At 38.9% G+C, this 19,021-nt stretch overlaps 1 protein-coding gene and 1 long non-coding RNA gene across 6 annotated transcripts in view; both read right to left on the reverse strand.

Annotated features, from left to right (window-relative positions):
• Positions 1-19,021, reverse strand: part of CELF2 (CUGBP Elav-like family member 2) — a 713,224-nt gene that overhangs the window by 353,572 nt on the left and 340,631 nt on the right. For 4 of the 5 annotated variants that reach the window (XM_073328795.1, XM_073328796.1, XM_073328793.1 and 1 more), the window contains one exon: positions 18,559-18,594. Coding sequence is in view for 2 of the 5 variants with exons in the window: in XM_073328793.1 (XP_073184894.1) it covers positions 18,559-18,594 (36 nt within the window). In the remaining 3 variants the exon portion in view is untranslated. Of the gene's footprint in view, positions 1-18,558; positions 18,595-19,021 lie in introns of those variants that run through there. The other variant, XM_073328797.1, reaches the window with a different exon arrangement.
• On the reverse strand, positions 638-12,483 carry LOC140905439 (uncharacterized). The gene is made up of 3 exons (XR_012156852.1): positions 11,477-12,483; positions 2,941-3,935; positions 638-1,985 (listed from the first exon to the last, which is right to left on the reverse strand). It is a non-coding gene; the product is annotated as an uncharacterized lncRNA (long non-coding RNA).

Raw genomic sequence — 19,021 nt, forward strand, 5'->3', positions numbered from 1 at the left:
GTATTGGATATTTATATTATCTTAAGATGGATCTCAGTAGATCTTGGGCATAGCATCATTGCGTTTTACCTATTTGACATTTTTTCTGAATCTGGAGCCAAGGTTCAAGAATGTTCATCTCTAGGGTCTTGTTTAGGCCTATGAAACATGAAGACTTAGGTGGGGACATCAGCAGAGAGGAATTTGAAGAAAGAAGTGAGACTCAAGGAGGCTGTGGGAGGGAGAGAGAGAGGGGTAGGGGTAGGTTGATGTTTGGGAAGTGGAAGGCTGTGCCAAGTGTAGAGGGTGAAAGAAGGACCAAGGCTGGGAGTGGGAGAAGGATATGGAGAGTCATTCTGAGAAAAGAGAGTGAGGAACATAAGGAATATCAGAGTGCGTAGGATGAGATGAGAGCAGAGATATAGATTTTAAAAGTTTAAAGCAATTACAGGTTTTATCATGGGAAGTTCTATTTGAATAGATCACAGTGCTTGTTTTCTTGTTACATGCTTTTAATTGATGCATCCTCTGTGTGAGCAGGTTAGCTTTCTTCCATACTTTAAATTACATTTTATTTTAAATCCTTTAGATGGATTCTAGATGTATTTAAATCCTCTGGAAGGAGTCTAAAATAATTTACATATCACAATCACACCTGCATTCCTCCTACACAGGCGACAACATAACCTTCAAGCATGGACCCCTCCATCAATAGCTCCTTTTACCAGAAGCCAAGTGCAATCTGTAGCTGTGGAATTCCCCTTTCCCCATGTAGGTAGTTCAAATGGTTACAAACTTTATTGAGAACAGGGGAGCAGTCAGACATTCTCTCAGATCAGGCAATAGCGGTAGGTTTTTATAATACGGCCAGGTCTCAACTTGATACATCACTGGGGACCATGTTAATGTGTGTGTGTAGTTTTCAATCATAACTTCAATGTTATCTTCAGGACCCATGAATTCGCACTCATGCATTATTTTATTTTTAATATTGTTTTCTGTTAGAAAATGTTAATACACTCACTGGGAATAGAGCACAATATGTCAATAGCTTTCTACAGTATATTTGCATGCTTCCCTCAGGGGTTTTTCATTATAAAAATCGTATTTCAGTTATCGAGTTTCAGTATCCCAAAATGTGTACTGAATAGCTGATAAACAAGGGAATGATGTCTCAAAAGGAAATACCAGTAAAGGAGGAGATTTGTTGTTGATGCTGTGTTTTGGGAGAGCATGTAGGGTAGAATTTATGAACAGAAAGAACTCAGAGGAAAATTCTACTCCCATAACAATACGGACCCTCCCATCTTTGATACACAGCTTTCTTTCTGGCAGAAGTGGGAGCTCTGTCCATGTAGGAAGAGGAGACACTCAAATCCACTGCATGGATCGGAGATGAGAATGTTGCAGAAAGTGAGCGAATCACCTTTGACATGATCATGCATAACTGAAAACAGTGCTAATCCCCTATGGAAAAATCGGTGTATTATGTATCTGAAATGTACTGTGCAGCACTGTAGTGCCTGACTGCCAGATGCAGCAAGGTCTGCATGGGGATGTCCATAGTGAATTAGATAGCGGACTCTACTCCTCATCTCTCCCAGTCTCAGCACATTTTACACCCTGGTTGACCGTGGGTTGCTTAGGTGGTGTTTATTCATTTGTGCAGAGTTAGCTTTCACAGCATCTCCCAACTTTTCCACGGGGTTCTGTGTGAGTACGTGGGAAGGGAGCCACCAGCACTGATCCTGTGGCAGTCTGCATGGTAGAGTTCTTGGGGACGAGGAGCAGCTGTGCATCATAAATCTTTGGCTCCTGCTGGGGAGGAATGATTGATGACATCATAGTGTTGCACCGGCCATTGTGGCTATATAGAGTGTAAGCCCCTGGAAGCAGGGCAAATGTCTTCCTCTATGTATCGTGTACTGCAAAATGACTCCACATTGATGTCCAAGTAAGTATATTGAGGGGTGGTGCACAAATGTTCTCAGGACATTACTGTAGTTCTATATTTTAGAAATAAAAACAAACACTTTAAAAGCGCCACACAGTTTTGAGAGTAAAAAACAAAACAAAAACAAAAACAAACAACTAGTATAAAGTCTAGCAGAAAAACAGGATAAAGGTTTCCCTGTCCTTAAGAAGTTCAATGTTTCTTTTTTCTTCTTTTGTGCTATCAAAAAGATAAATGTGGATATCTATTCTGGATTGTCTTTTTATTTCATTTTTGTTTCAGTACGGGCCTTCTGCATTTCTGGACAATGCTCCTTGCAAGGATCAATGCTCCGTCAATGACATATTTACATACAAAATATGTAAAGTTTACCATGTGTGACCCTAATAGCAGACAGGGACAGTTGAATGTATTCAGAAGCACCAAGAATCATTGCCAATTTCTAGAAATCATCAAAAAATTGAGCTTCTTGAAGGTTGTAGATATTGAGTTACAATTTGATTTTTAACACGAAGAATTGGACCCAAGCCCACACATCAAATCCAAATCTATACTCCATGGAAACTCTGGGAGATTCTGACCACATTTTTGATCAGCTCACTTTAGGAGTAAATCTGGTGGTGAAGTTCAGAACCTCATCAGAACTGCAAAGTTCAGAGGTGTTTGTATGTTCTTTTTCTATCATTATTTTACATTTGTTCCAGTCCAGGGTCTCTACGACAGCAGAACCAGAAATGCCAACCCCCTCAATAAATAAATACAACAAATTTCCAGCAGACTCCTGAGGTGTGGTTAATTCCATAAAAGAAGGTGGTCACAGTGCCATTGCTAGGAGAAAGGAGGATGGGCAAAATACTGTTTTCTTAGTGTGTACTAATTAAAATGGTTTAAAAGTACATCAGAATCCCAGCCATCTTCTGACTCTAAAGAACACCCTTAAGTCTGCCTTAGCCCATTACATATATAATTCAGCAGAACAATTCTGTTTGCTTAACTAAAAACCTTACCGGAGGTATGTGCAGCAGATCCATGGTGTAATAGTAGAGGCATGCTCCACCAACTTGGGAAAACCCTGGACCACATCAAGTGCAGGGACAGCCTGTGCAGGATGTTGCTAGCCTCACTTGCTGCCACATAGAAACTCTAGAGCTGAAGCTAATATGGCCTGAATGTGCGTTACTTGGTTAGGATTTTTACTCTGCAAATGACAGTAGGTTTGGATGTCACAATACTGTGTTTCCCTGTGTCACCATTAACATATAAACACCAACATTTTAAACCACCTCCACTGCTTCAAGACTAGTTCCTTGTCAAAAGAATGGGACAACAGGAAAAGCAGAGGGCACGGCTCAGGTCACGTCTACACAAACGCTTTACCAATACAGGAATATCGGTATGCTATTTCGGCAACGGACTCCTCGTTTGGAGGCAGCTATACCAGCACAGCTGTGCTTTGTACTAGTATAGTAAAATCACACCCCACAACTGAAACAAGCTATACCAGTAAAAACGCAACTTTCTAGATGTAACTGTGTCTACACTAGGCACCTCTGTTGGCACAGCTACATCAGCCAGAGAGCACATCTCTTCCCATCCCTGACTAACATACCTATGTCAACAGAATTCTACAGTATAGACCAGCCCCTGAATGCTCCAGTCTGAATAAGTTACTCAATTTACATTGAAATTTTGAAGATTAGTTTGTTAACCCCACAACAAATAGATTAAACTACATGATCCAGCCCCTTGAAATTAGCTTCTTACTGTATTTTGACACTTCCAGATCTGAATTAAAGAATTAAAGGGAATTTTTCCAGCCCCATTTAGTGGTTTTGCTTAGGTGAGAATTGAGTTTTGGGCTTGTTCTTATTTTGTCGGAGTCCATACAGTACTCTGATGTCTAGCCAAACTATTTGAAAAGGTCCCTCCGCTACTCTCTCTCTCTCGTAATACAAGAACAAGGGGACATTCCAGGAAATGGAAAAAGCAGCAGACTTGAATCCTATAAAAGAAAAAAAATGTTGCACATAATTATCCTGTAGAGCTCATTTCTAAGGATACCATTAAAAACTGGATTAAAAAAAAAATAAAGGATTGGACATACTGATACCACCCAAAGTTACAACTGTAAGGATTAGTAGACCACCAGGGGGTTTGGAAGGTACATAAACCCTTATGTTGCAGAACATACATCATCTTCCAACTAATGGAGGTTTGGAAGAAGCTTGCCCTGTGGACAGGTTATTCCATAACTGCCTACTGCAGGGTTTCATGCACCATCTTCTGAGATAGCAGGTACTGGACACCACAGAAGACAGAATGCTGCATTACATGGACCACTGTTCTTATGCTGTTTGGCAACTGTTCTTGCTGTATGTTCCTCTGTACACCTAGAGCTCCTGCCACATATTTCATACAGTGAAACATCTGTTACTAACACCCTGCAAATTTGCCAGTATGCTATAATAAAATGTAATTTACATAATACCCAAATTATAACACATGCATCCAAAAAGCCAACCAGATTTGACTGCCATATTCTCAACATCTGCCTGAGTTCTGATTTTTCAACTAGACAGATGTCAAGGACGGTAGTTATGTTCCTGGCATCAGGCAACAGATTCATGATGTGAAATTACTCTCCGTTTATGTTACATTAACAGATAGAGCCACAAAAGGAAGTCAATCATTCCCAAGGCACAGCAATGACAAAGTAGAAGCCAATTCTCTCATTCACTTCCGATAGCTGTTTAGGACCACTGAAAGCAGTTGCAATGTACACGAGTTAAACTTATGCAGTCCCCAAAGTATGCTTCCTCCTGCCTCCCATTGAAACTTTCCCATCTGCCACCCTCACTCCCTTTTCAGACACATCATTACAGGCTTATGATGGTTCTATAAAGTTGAGACACTGGAGAGAGAATGGAATCATAAGCCGAGTTTATGCAGAACTTAGAGCTAATCAATGTCAGCTTTAAACCACAGCAATCTTCTCCGCCTCTCAATTTTTGAGAGGACAGATGCATAACTGCTGTTTGACTGAAGGCCTTTTTATTACAGAATTTCCTCTCCCACTTCTGCATGTCTACTATCCCTTTGGGGGGCATATTTGCTTTTTGCTCAAATCATATAACTGCTGAGCTTCCTTAGAGAGTTTCCATACTATAATAGAGGGAAAATATCAACACTGAAACATTTAAATAAGAGCTTCATCATGCCTTGGCTTCTTTAACTAAGAAGACCTGAGCCTTAAAATGCTGATTAAAAGTCTCAGCAACTGTCCTTCACACTGATTTCACATACGCTTTGGCAACGTTGACCAGATTCACAAGACAGAACTGTAAAGCAAGAACTCAAAAGCATCTCCGAAAATAGATCTGAATAGGCGAGGTTAATGATAAGAGAGACTTATTTATTGATTTTATTTTTATTCAGCCAGTAGGATGACAACTGCATATGAACTTTCTTTGACTCGAGCACAAATCCACATTCCCCCTCCATTTCTGCAGTTTAGGTGGCATGCTATGACCCTATTGCATGAGGCACCATCCCCCACTAGGCTGGCTGCGTTTTGTACAGAGCCATGGTTCCTTGCGATGAAAGGTGTGGTCGCTATTCTATTATTAGAGAAATTATTCAGTGTGATTTAACAATTTAGCAACCCAGGCATATATTCTGCATTCAGAGCACATTAGGTGCCGTACAAGTAATTCTTTAACTATTTCACTCCCTAGGGGTAAGGACCAGGATTAGCAGGCTTAGACGTGTTAGTGTGTATTGTTTCACTTATTATTAAAGCAAATACAAAATTATTTCCCTGCATTTTATCATATACTTCTAAGGGTCAAAACCTTCCCTTCTGTGCTATTTTTTAAAATCAATATTTTGGACATAAACCCCAAGAAAGTCAGCAGGTGGCCTTTGCTAAGGCAATTATTTTTATTACTACATTCTGGTTATTCAGTGTTAACCAGCAGTATCTTTTTCTCTTGAGCGCCTCTACAAATTCAATGGTTACATCAAAGACACCTCTGCTATTTCAGTTTGGGTGGGAGCAGGTAGAAGAAAGGCTATTTCTGTCGTTTTTATTTTACTTATTCTGCATGAAAATGAAAAGGCCCTTTTTACAGCTGCTCTGCCTGCAACGTCAGTTCCTAGTAACCAGTTAAAAAGCCACAGCTGCTTTACAGGTTAAAAAAAAACCCCAAAACCAATTCATGCTGTCATAGTCTATCTAGTAAAAAGAAAAGGAGGACTTGTGGCACCTTAGAGTCAAGATATTTGAGCGTAAGCTTTCGTGAGCTACAGCTCAATTCATCGGATGCATGAGGTGGAAAATACAGTGGGGAGATTTTATGTACACAGAGAACATGAAACAGTGGGTGTTACCATACACACTGTAAAGAGAGTGATCAGGTAAGGTGAGCTATTACCAGCAGGAGAGCGGGGGGGAGGGGGGCACGGCGCACAACCTTTTGTAGCGATAATCAATGCTAAAATAAATTTGTTAGTTAGTCTTTAAGGTGCCACAAGTAGTCCTTTTCTTTTTGCGGATGGAAATGGCCCACCTTGATTATCACTACAAAAGGTTCCCCCCACCCCCCATTCTCCTGCTGGTAATAGCTCACCTTACCTGATCACTCTCCTTATCCAGCAGGATACGGACCCTGGACTTCAGGAAAGCAGACTTCGACTCCCTCAGGGAACGGATGGGTAGGATCCCCTGGGGGACTAACATGAAGGGGAAAGGAGTCCAGGAGAGCTGGCTGTATTTCAAGGAATCCCTGTTGAGGTTACAGGGACAAACCATCCCGATGAGTCGAAAGAATAGTAAATATGGCAGGCGACCAGCTTGGCTTAACGGTGAAATCCTAGAGGATCTTAAACATAAAAAAGAAGCTTACAAGAAGTGGAAGGTTGGACATATGACCAGGGAAGAGTATAAAAATATTGCTCGGGCATGTAGGAATGAAATCAGGAGGGTCAAATCGCACCTGGAGCTGTAGCTAGCGAGAGATGTTAAGAGTAACAAGAAGGGTTTCTTCAGGTATGTTGGCAACAAGAAGAAAGCCAAGGAAAGTGTGGGCCCCTTAATGAATGAGGGAGGCAATCTAGTGACAGAGGATGTGGAAAAAGCTAATGTACTCAATGCTTTTTTTGCCTCTGTCTTCACGAACAAGGTCAGCTCCCAGACTGCTGCGCTGGGCATCACAACATGGGGAATAGATGGCCAGCCCTCTGTGGAGAAAGAGGTGGTTAGGGACTATTTAGAAAAGCTGGATGTGCACAAGTCCATGGGGCCGGACGAGTTGCATCCAAGAGTGCTAAAGGAATTGGCGGCTGTGATTGCAGAGCCATTGACCATTATCTTTGAAAACGGGGGAAGTCCCGGATGACTGGAAAAAGGCTAATGTAGTGCCAATCTTTAAAAAAGGGAAGAAGGAGGATCCTGGGAACTACAGGCCAGTCAGCCTCACCTCAGTCCCCGGAAAAATCATGGAGCAGGTCCTCAAAGAATCAATCCTGAAGCACTTACATGAGAGGAAAGTGATCAGGAACAGTCAGCATGGATTCACCAAGGGAAGGTCATGCCTGACTAATCTAATCGCCTTCTATGATGAGATTACTGAAGGGAAAGCAGTGGATGTATTGTTTCTTGACTTTAGCAAAGCTTTTGACACGGTCTCCCACAGTATTCTTGTCAGCAAGTTAAAGAAGTATGGGCTGGATGAATGCACTATAAGGTGGGTAGAAAGTTGGCTAGATTGTCGGGCTCAACGGGTAGTGATTGCTCCATGTCTAGTTGGCAGCCGGTGTCAAGTGGAGTGCCCCAGGGGTCGGTCCTGGGGCCGGTTTTGTTCAATATCTTCATAAATGATCTGGAGGATGGTGTGGGTTGCACTCTCAGCAAATTTGCAGATGATACTAAACTGGGAGGAGTGGTAGATACGTTGGAGGGCAGGGATAGGATACAGAGGGACCTAGACAAATTGGAGGATTGGGCCAAAAGAAATCTGATGAGGTTCAATAAGGATAAGTGCAGGGTCCTGCACTTAGGATGGAAGAACCCAATGCACAGCTACAGACTAGGGAGCGAATGGATAGGCAGCAGTTCTGCAGAAAAGGACCTAGGGGTGACAGTGGACGAGAAGCTGGATATGAGTCAGCAGTGTGCCCTTGTTGCCGAGAAGGCCAATGGCATTTTGGGATGTATAAGTAGGGGCATAGCGAGCAGATCGAGGGACGTGATCGTCCCCCTCTATTCGACATTGGTGAGGCCTCATCTGGAGTACTGTGTCCAGTTTTGGGCCCCACACTACAAGAAGGATGTGGATAAATTGGAAAGAGTCCAGCGAAGGGCAACAAAAATGATTAGGGGTCTGGAACACATGACTTATGAGGAGAGGCTGAGGGAACTGGGATTGTTTAGTCTGCAGAAGAGAAGAATGAGGGGGGATTTGATAGCTGCTTTCAACTACCTGAGAGGTGGTTCCAGAGAGGATGGTTCTAGACTATTCTCAGTGGTAGAAGAGGGCAGGACAAGGAGTAATGGTCTCAAGTTGCAGTGGGGGAGGTTTAGGTTGGATATTAGGCAAAACTTTTTCACTAGGAGGGTGGTGAAACACTGGAATGCGTTACCTAGGGAGGTGGTAGAATCTCCTTCCTTAGAAGATTTTAAGGTCAGGCTTGACGAAGCCCTGGCTGGGATGATTTAATTGGGGATTGGTCCTGCTTTGAGTAGGGGGTTGGACTAGATGACCTCCTGAGGTCCCTTCCAACCCTGATATTCTATGATTCTATGATGATTCAGTGTGTATGGTAACACCCATTGTTTCCTGTTCTCTGTGTTTTTAAAATCTCCCCACTGTATTTTGCACTGCATGCATCTGTTGAAGTGAGCTGTAGCTCACGAAAGCTTATGCTCTAATAAATTTGTTAGTCTCTAAGGTGCCACAAGTACCCCTCGTTCTTTTTGCGGACACCGACTAACATGGCTGCTACTCTGAAACCAGTCTATCTAGTGTCATTGTCCACAGTCATTGATACAGAATGAGAACATCTGGGGACTCAATTATTCATGACATGAATACTAATATTTCATTGCTGTTAAATAAAACTTCCTAGCAGCAAAACTTCTGGTCCCTCATATCATGTGATCCTGAAACGAAACTCAGCATTGAGTGAGACAAAAAAGTCACTGCTGGCATAAGCACCTGCCTGCGATAGCAGCCAATTTCATCAACCAAGATTTTTAAAAAACGGATGCTTAAAGTCAGGCTCCTGGATCCAAACCTGCCGAGGGATTCTCAAAAGTGCAACTGGCAGTTGGGCCCTTAACTCACATTTGTGCCATTGAAAGTCCCCCCAGCAGTCACCTAAATTAATGGCCTGGGATTCAGAGGCGCTGAGCGCTTGCAACGGCCACTGACTTCAGTTGAAGCTGCTGGGACTCAGAGCTTTTGAAAATCAAACCCCTTTTGGGGGGGTTTCAGTACAGACGCGGGAGCCTAAATTTTAGTCAGACATTTAAAAAAAAAATCCCAGCCAGTATCTTTTCAAAGGACGCTGCCAAATCAAATGTGGACCAATATTTAGTTTTTATATGTGTATATTGCTTTACTATCCTGACTTGAAAGAGGTGTCCCTTGAAAGAAAGGTCTGACTACTAATTAATGCTGCAAGCATTCATGCACATGCTTAATCTTACCGCCAGGAGTAGTAACAGACGCCCGTTAAGCATGTCAGTGTTTGCAGTTTTGAGATCTAAAAGTGCAGATCGTCTTTTATTTCTCTCTCTCTCTCTAAATCTCAAGAAGGGAATGTTGAGCGGAGGCCAGAGTAAATGTTGGGTGGCAAAGTCTTTGTTCTCATATGAGATACAAACCTCCATGTCTCTTGCCTCTTCCTCAGTATACTCCCATGAACTTCAGAATAACTAAAACAAATGTAACTCGGACCTGATCAAAACAGCATAACTCCTGTGCTGACAAATAAATATTCCCAGCAGGAAGCTACACTAATTTTGTAAAGATTCCAACGTCTGGATGAAAAATATATTCCATGATAGCCCAACTAATCTAATTGCAAAGTTTTCATTTTGCTGTGGTAGAAACGCTGTGCGTGCCACCTATTGCAAAGCCTACTGGGAGTCACAGGAAATTTAAGGAAAAATGGGCCAGACCTTCAACTGGTTTAAAATGGCGTTGCACCCTTAACAGCCACCAGTGCTACCCCACCAGCTGAAGATCTGGCCTGGCATGTGTGCGTTTTAGCCCTATTAAAACCTTGTCTTGTTTTATGTTCTTTGTTATCTTGCTCTTGTGGCGATACCTAAGGACCCAATCCTGGCAACCCTTACTCATGTGAGTATTCTCATTGACGCTAAGAGGTATCTCAAATTGGCATCCAAAAACGGAAACATGCAAAAAAAAATCACTAATTTTTGCTTTGAAATTTTGTCCACAGTTTTGCATTCAGTTCCATTATGATCATTGTCTCCTAAAAACGTTTAACATTTATAGACTCCAATAAAAATATGTTTTTAATATAATGTAGATGAAATATAAGCTGTTAACCTTGAACACTGGGGAGAAGTATTACACTTTTGATCTTTTAAATATTTTATTTAGAATTCTTAAAGACTTGTACATAATTCATAGCAGGATCTTTTCGAATTAAAATAATTGTTACATTGCTTCTCTAATTATTAGACTTTATAAATAAAGTTGATTTGTGTACATTAAAATGAGCAAAAGCACTGCTGAGAAAAGAGGCTAGATTGAAGTCTCATGTTTATCTACTACACAAGGAGCGGCAATGCAAACTTCTTCACTTTGTCCATCAACATGCCTTACTCCTGGTCTATGCTGACCATTGTTAGGTGATGCGAATGTAAATAAATGGACTGATGTCACCAACTCATTTCAAATAGGTTGTCAAATAGACATCAGTTGGTATAAACTCTTACCAGGGATAGATCAGAAATGAAAGGTTCTCTACACAATCATACTAACGAATCATCTCCTTGACCTAAATTGCTAGCCTTCTTTCCTGCGCCAACCTCAGATATTCACCTTATTATTTAGTTTCCAAATCTATATCTAGGTCTGAAATTATTCCCAAAAATTACTCACACAAGCCCCATCATCAGCACCAAGTTTCTAAAGGATACTATTCTGGGTGAGCTTGAGCACTAGGGCCCTGATTCAGCAAAGTGTTTAAGCATGTATTTAACTTTAAGCACATGAGTATTTCTATTGATCTCTGCTGAATGGGGGCCTAGTTGGAGAGAGCAAGGATTGACCCTTCACTTTCCACATCATCTTCTATGCTGTTTCCTACGCATGAAATGACTTTCCAAATCCCACTCTGCTAGGCCTCCTTCCCTCTTATCATTCAGCCTTTTAAAAAAGGCTCCCTTGTTGTGCGAAGCCAAGAAATATTAATCCCATGTCCATTAAAAGTTCTCCGTAGCCCAGTGTACATTTACATTAACAAAGTAGTACCATTAAGAAGCGTACATAAGTAACCACTCAGTCTTACTATTTTAATCCTCACAAATATTCTCTTTTCTTCTCTCCCTGGTTTTTAGCGTTCACATTCATAGTGCCTTGCCTTAAAATTCGGCTATGAGGCCTCCTAGAAAAAAGGACAATGTATTTAATGTGTTCTATAAAGCACTTCACACTCTTTAGGCATTGTACAAATAAAATCATCATCTTGGGATTCACCCTCAGGAATGTGAATCAGCTGAGTTCTTTTCATTTCTGCCACACAAAGCACTGGACATCTTTGGATTGCTATAGTTTTAAACATAAGTTTAAAAAGGTACCTAGGAGTCTGGGATAGATGAATAAAAATGAATGTAACTCTGGCTCCCTAAGTGTAAAATGTGGATAAAACCTACCAGACTCTTGGAGATGATGCAAAACCAAATTCATTCAAGTAAGGGAGACGGTTACTCTATCAAATTACCCATCATTTGAATCAACAACTACTTTCACCACCTGCCAATGACCATCTAGGCTGTTGGTCAGAGGACTTTTGAAGATGTAAGGTAAAATTTTCAAGTAAGTTGGGAGGCTAAGTGTCAGATTTTAAAAGGTATTTAGGGGAGTTAGGTGCCAGTGGAATTTTCAAGATCACTCAAAGGGCCTATTTGCATCTTTAGGCATCTAAATCTGGCACTAAGTAACTCTGGCACTTTTGAAAATTTTACCTGGAACGATCACTAGAAAATTTATCTGGATAGTAAATCACCCTCTGTCCTTTTTATTTTAATCTGCAAACAGTTTCCTTCGTAGGTTTTAAAAATACCTCTTCAGAAATTAAATCAGATCCTACACAACATTATGGATTATGAAGAATACTATTTTTTCCTCCATGGAAAATTGCCTCTTTTCATTACACAAATGGTGAATTTCATAGACCACATAAATCAATGTGTTTCATGACTAACATCATCTGAAAAAATAGTTTTGAAAGAAGATAAAATTGTTTCAGTATGTACCTGAACAAACAAATATTCAACCTACTTATTAAGGTTGTTGGAGCTTTACTTGAAAAATTTCAGAAAATTAACTGATAACTTTGGTATAATTTGTTCAAAAGCACAGTACATTTCAAATAAATCAACTTAAGTGTTCTGCCATAGCAAAGAAATTACTATTTATTATTTGTATTATAGTAGTGCCTGGAGACCCCCCCTCAAAATCATGGCTTCGTTGTGCCATTTAGATCCACAGTAATAGACAGTCTCTTCCCTAAAGCTAACTAAACAAGACAAAGGAAGTATCCATTCACAAATGGGGAACTTAGGCATCGAAAGATTAGGGACAAGATTTCCAAAAGTGATGAGTGATTTTGGAAGCCTCCATTTTAGTTTGCCCAATTTGAGAGGTCTTAAAAGGATCGGATTTTCAGAAAGTGCAGAGCACCTCTGAAAACCCTGCCTTTATAATGTGTCACAGATTGAGCATCCTAAAATTGAAAAGGTGGTTTGAAATAACACACAAAAAGAGAGCATAAGCAAACAATAGGAAGATAGTGGGGAAGGAGGACGAGGTAAACAATAAGATCATGTTTTCACAGAGACTAGTATGGGAACAACTGAAAGGATCCAAATAATTTGAAATAAAAATAATCATCAGTATCAGCTATTCCCAACTGCCACCCAACCGAGAGATCATAGTTGACCTATCAGAGTGGAAGGGCATCTTGAGAAGGGATTTGCAGGAGGAAAAGGAAACTGTAACTAATTAATGGATTTTAAAGGCATCATGAGCATCTAGTCCAAGCTCCTGAATTACACCAGTAATTACTGTATTGAGCCCAATAACTGGCGGGACAATTTCTATACAGGGTTTCATGGGTAAAGGCAGAGTAGAAGAAAGCAGAGAGATATATATGGAAGAAGCGGACAATGGGTGTTCAAGACTGGTACCACTGGCAGAGCACTGGGTGTCTTGATAAGAGACATGAATGGCAAAGAAGGTCAGAGTTGTGGACGATCTTGAATTTAAAGAAAAGAAGGTTGAACTTTATGCTGTTTAACAATCAGTGAAAAAATTTAAAGGGAGGGCATGGTGGCACAATTGGAGTGACACGCAATGAAGATGATCCTATAAACCGGGTTTTGTTTGGATTAATGGAAGCGAGGCAATATGAATCTCAAGGAGGCCTTTAATCAACTCTCTGCTACTACTATTACAAATGTTCCTTTTTATGATGATATTTTCATTAAAATCTTCATGGATGTTTTATTAACTAATGTGAAATAACCACACAGATTTTATAATTCACCCAGAATTTACAAGCAGTTACTTGGATTATGTCTGTCAAGGCAGCAATGTTTCAAAGTCTTGTATACTTAGCTCCTTGGAAGACAGATCATTCCATAACACAATGGTATCATAAAAATGGCTGTCAGTTAGCAATCAAGAGATTTCACTTTGCCTGTCATATGGTGGGTTGTCAATTTTATTTTTCCCTTTAGATAAAAGCCTAACTGTATTATATTTCAATAAAAGTGAAGTTGTGTGTAAAATTTTCAAAAGCCTACTTCAGCATACTCAGAGCCTACATTCCATTGTCAAAGTGACTTAGGCACTTAGTAGCCTATGTCCCATTGATTCTCAGTGAGACTTTGTGCCTAAATGAGCCAGTCTCTTTTGAAAATGGGACTTGTGCACCTTTGGAAATTTTACACACAAATCCCAAATGCATGCCAAGAAATTCAAAGTCATAATGTACTGTAAACCTTGATTTTAGCTGATCACATATATATATATATATATATATATATATATATATATATATATATATATTGTTTAAACACACATACAGACTATTAGCCTGTATTTTAATACTGTAGGTCCCTGTCTTCTTTAGGTGCTTTGTATTTTAACATCTATTATATTTTTAATGCAGATGTTTGTTTTGCTTCCCCCCCCCCACATCTTCTTTTCCTTTTCTTCTTCTTTCTTTTTTTATTTATTTATTTGTTTATTTTTTGAAGAGGCCAATTACTAACATAGTATAATAAAAAAAAACCTTACTCAAATTTTGATCAAATTTCAACAACAGCTCTTGGATCTATTCTTACTTTCATTTACACAGGCATTTTACACATTTCCCTGGAGTTCTGGAAATGCAAACAAGAGCCCTGGGTTACTACAGGAAGTGACCGGTTCACTTCATTCTCCCAAGTACTGATGAATGAAACGCAAAATTAAACCAGCAGCACAAAACATAGCAAGTTAATAAGATCTTAAATTTTCTTTTAGCAGTAATAACCTAAGCTGTTATTAGTATAATAGTAAAGAGATAAATATTTAAAATATAGGATTTTATACAGATTATTTCTCTTTAAATATATATATAAAAAAAAGCATGGAAGGTTAGGAAACATGTTTTATTTACCCTAGAGATGAGAACGGCTCCTTAGATGTGGAAGCCAAGTATTCTTATTTGTTCCTTGGCTGTGCTGTCTTGTCTCTTTGACCCCCTCATGGAGTGCAATTTATGCTCTGAGAATAGGCAGTCTACACTGCAAAATGCCTGTTGCTCCAAAATAAGACTCTGCCTCTTTTGCTTGATAAGTTCTAAGGACAACACAAATGTTACCTAAACAAGATGAAGCCCAATTTTCTACAGGTACCAATTCAGGCACTGTAGGTTTTATGAGACTAGTTTGATTGATCAGCTATACTGTATCATGCTTAAATAAAGGATTTCTCAAGTCAAGATAAACATGCTTTTAAGAACTGTATTTTGATCTGTTATTTCAGGTAACATGTAGATAGTATAGATCTGCAAAAGTAGCTTTGGAACAGGATTGGCACAGCAGCTCTAGAAAATCTAAAAGGAAAAAATGAGGCCAGACCTTTATTAAATTTTAAAATATGCCTTTGCTACACTCTTGTAAAGAGCCAAATAGGGTATTCAAGTCTCCGGAGATCACCAGTATAATTTCTTTATCATGTTCCATTTAAAATTTAATTATGTAGTCTACAACAAGAATAATCTGAGTACTCTAAATAGGTCATGCAATGAACAACCTAACAATATTATGAAGATCTTTTCTTTGATGTGCTGTTATACATAGAAAACCTTTCTTCGAAAAACAAAAATCCATGGGCTTTTATATATATTATATATATATATATATAAATAAAATAATGAAGTTGAATCTATTGCATTTTAAGTTTAAAATCAATTCTCTCTCTATTCTGTATTATCTAAACATATCAACAGAAATAAGGCAGTAAAGAAAAAGACACGTAGTATAAAACCTAGCTATCAAGTTCTTGCAGTTAATCCCATCATGTATTTGTTTCTAATTTATATTTTTCTACAAACACAAAATTATCCATTAAATTTCCTTCTAACAGAAGTTTACAAAACTCAGTTTTTCAATTTTTGTCCATCTTGACCCTAAGCACTTATGAAATCTGTTGGTGAATCTTCTGGCTAAGTAAATCAGAAGAAAACGTGTCTTCCTATTTAAAATGATTATTCAGAAAATGCTCAACAGCATTTGATGGCTGATGCCAACATGAAAAAAACCAAACAACCCACCCTCCTGTGTTTTAACAGGGATTCTTTTCTTACCTTTACTTTTTGAACACACACTTATGAGTCTCTTAATTAGGACAGGAGAGAAAGAAAACATGTTTCCTAATTTATTAACTCTTTTCTGGGAAATTGGAGCACGCACTTTTTTATATATAATCCAATTAATCTGTGCACAAATTTGGAAAGAATATTTATTTTTAGTATGTTGACAAAGCCAGAAAACCCCTGGAGGCACCATTAACCCTGAAAATGCTGACATCCTTCAGATGAGCAGACAAATACATAGCATACACAAATACACACTGCCATAGGCTCGGAAGGGTTAAAGAGGAGATTCTTTTGGGCCAATTTACTAATGAAGGAAAGGATTTGAACAATTTATATCACATATATGTTTATGACTATTTGTAAACATAATGACTTTTCTCTGTTTAGTTACATAAATAAGTTTTAATATTCTGAACTGCGGCGGAGTGGCCTTTTTTGTTTGTTTGTCTCATTAGGCAAATGTGTGGATAGCACAGTATCTACAAAAGAACAGTTATTTCTTTTACATTTTTAAAATCCCAATACCTAAAATTGTGTCTATTGAAATGAATCATTTTGGGAAGAAAATCAGCATCGACAGAAGAAAAAAATTCTTGGATTAGATTCTAAATTTATGAATCGTTAATATCAAAAGTATTCATTTGCAGTTTGAACAAAGAATATACCAAAAACTAATCAATAAAGAGTAAATCAAAGAAGTCTACTACTGAAACAAAAGCAACGACAGGTCACACCAGAAAAAAGCTTGAAGATTAGAAGAAGAATGCCAACACTCACACAGCTGTAAACATTTGTTTTAATCTAGACAAGATCATTGGCTTTAATATTTATAATACAATTACAATGCCTCATGCACATTGCTCATATAATCTAATTTCTACTTGTGACATATTACCACCAGACTTTAATTTCAGCTGTGGCAAGAATTCAAACACACAGTTAGGTTTCCATTAGCAGTGAGATAGAAACTGGATGCTTACTCAAGCTCCTAGTGTAGATTTCTCATTTTAACTTCAAAGCATTTAAAACTACCAGGGTAGAATTCACTTCTGCTGTACAAAGGTTTCATATTTTCACTTCATATTGTCAACTAATGGCAAGTCAAAGTTAAGTTAATGACATGCAGTGCAATCAGATTGGACATACTCTACCCCTAAAACTAAGGAAAATGACACAACTAAATGATTATGAAACATAGTAAATACCAGTGTCTTCAAGCAAGGATTAACTAGTCAGCTGCTGTTGAATCTCTATTTTCATTTTTCCCAGATGCAGAATTGTAAGCATTCCTTTATGACTACAAAGAATAAAAATCCCTAAGTGTCATGTACCACACAGATCATTAGCCAGAGAATAAACAGAATTTCAGATGCCTTGTTAAATTGCACCAACATATTTCATTGCACATTTGAAGATAATAAAGGACAGAAAACCTAAAAAGAGAATAATAGCTGAAAGACCTAGCTATATTCAAGCTAGGTTGTGTGTACCTGCAAACATTCCTGGAAAACAACCAAAGAAAAATATCTGTCAAATGAAGGAAAAATACACCTTGTTACTATATGTTGGAATTAAGTCAAGCCATGGTTCTCACCATAAACAAATGTGGTTCTCCTGCTTGTCCAATGAACAAACATTTGGATCTCACATGACCCTCCAAAAAAGTTAAGCATTTTTTTTAGCTGCCTTAGAATGAGACATAGCTGATGTGTCAAATATCTTTACCACCATGTTGTTAAAAAATGATTTTATAATTGCAAAGAGGATTTTATGGTTTGCATTTTACATATTTTCATTATGAATATAAATGTCAAACTACAATATAATATTCACCGAAAAATAACTAAGCTTGTTAAAAAAAACCCCACACAATTCAATAATAAAGAAGCTGGGGTGAAATGAGATGCAAAAGGAACACATGCATTGTTCCTTGATATTCAGAATGTAATGCCACCCCATATTTTTTCAGTGGTTTGAATAATTTTCATCTCCATGATTACAGTCTTATATTTGTCTCCTCTGACCACAAGGAGGTAGTCTTCTCTCACCCATTCTTTGAAAGGTTGGAAGATCGGATCTATATGGTTCTTCTGCTTTCCCAATGAAAGAACATTTGGATCTTCACAACCAACTTTTCCCTTACTGATAAAATACAAGGCAACATCGAAATCACCTACAACATACATAGTTTGAACATGGCAGGAAACCAAATCTGGGATCCGTTTCTTCAGGTGGTAGCCAACTGAGCTGAGCCTCAAAGCGGTTTAAACATGTTGATTTAAAAATGATCCGTTTTGCGGGGGGGGGGGGGTGCACAGCTCTTTACAGCCATTTTACTGGGCAAAGAAATCAAAATGCTGTTTTCTCCATATACCCATGTTGCCTCCCCACACCCTGACAGGTTTCTACATGAAAGAATGATGCTCTGGCTCAAGAGGCTGTGCTTCTTTCAGCAGCTACCAGAAGCAGATATACAGATTAGTTTAGAACAGCTTGCTTACCTTGGTAATGTTCCAGCTAACTCTGTGGCAGTCTCTCTGTAAGATATACCAAAGGGAAAATTGGTTAGTGTTTACAGAGGTTATAACATTTTAAAGGCAAAGATCATGCACGCCCCATATGTGGAGCTGATGTCCCATGCGAGAATATGCACAAGCATGTAATAAACAGAAAATGCATCATGGTGGAGAGCAATACAAAAGATTTTTATTAGTGTGAGTTTCTGACTGCTACATTACCCAGGTGTAGTTTTTCTATCCATAAAATTATATTGCTATTTTAAATTCCAACCCTGCAGCTTCCTCTAGGGCTAGAACCAAGCAGTGGGCCCATTTCGCAATGGCAAAAAGCTCCCACCTTCTATCTCTGCACCAGCTATTGGATCCTAAATCTGTGACACTGTGATGTTACAGAAGTACCTCTGATTCAGGACTGAATCTTCCCATTCTAGGCTTTGGGCAGCGG

The sequence above is a fragment of the Lepidochelys kempii genome, chromosome 1, assembly GCF_965140265.1.
Source record: "Lepidochelys kempii isolate rLepKem1 chromosome 1, rLepKem1.hap2, whole genome shotgun sequence".
In the NCBI taxonomy this organism is placed as follows: domain Eukaryota; kingdom Metazoa; phylum Chordata; order Testudines; family Cheloniidae; genus Lepidochelys; species Lepidochelys kempii.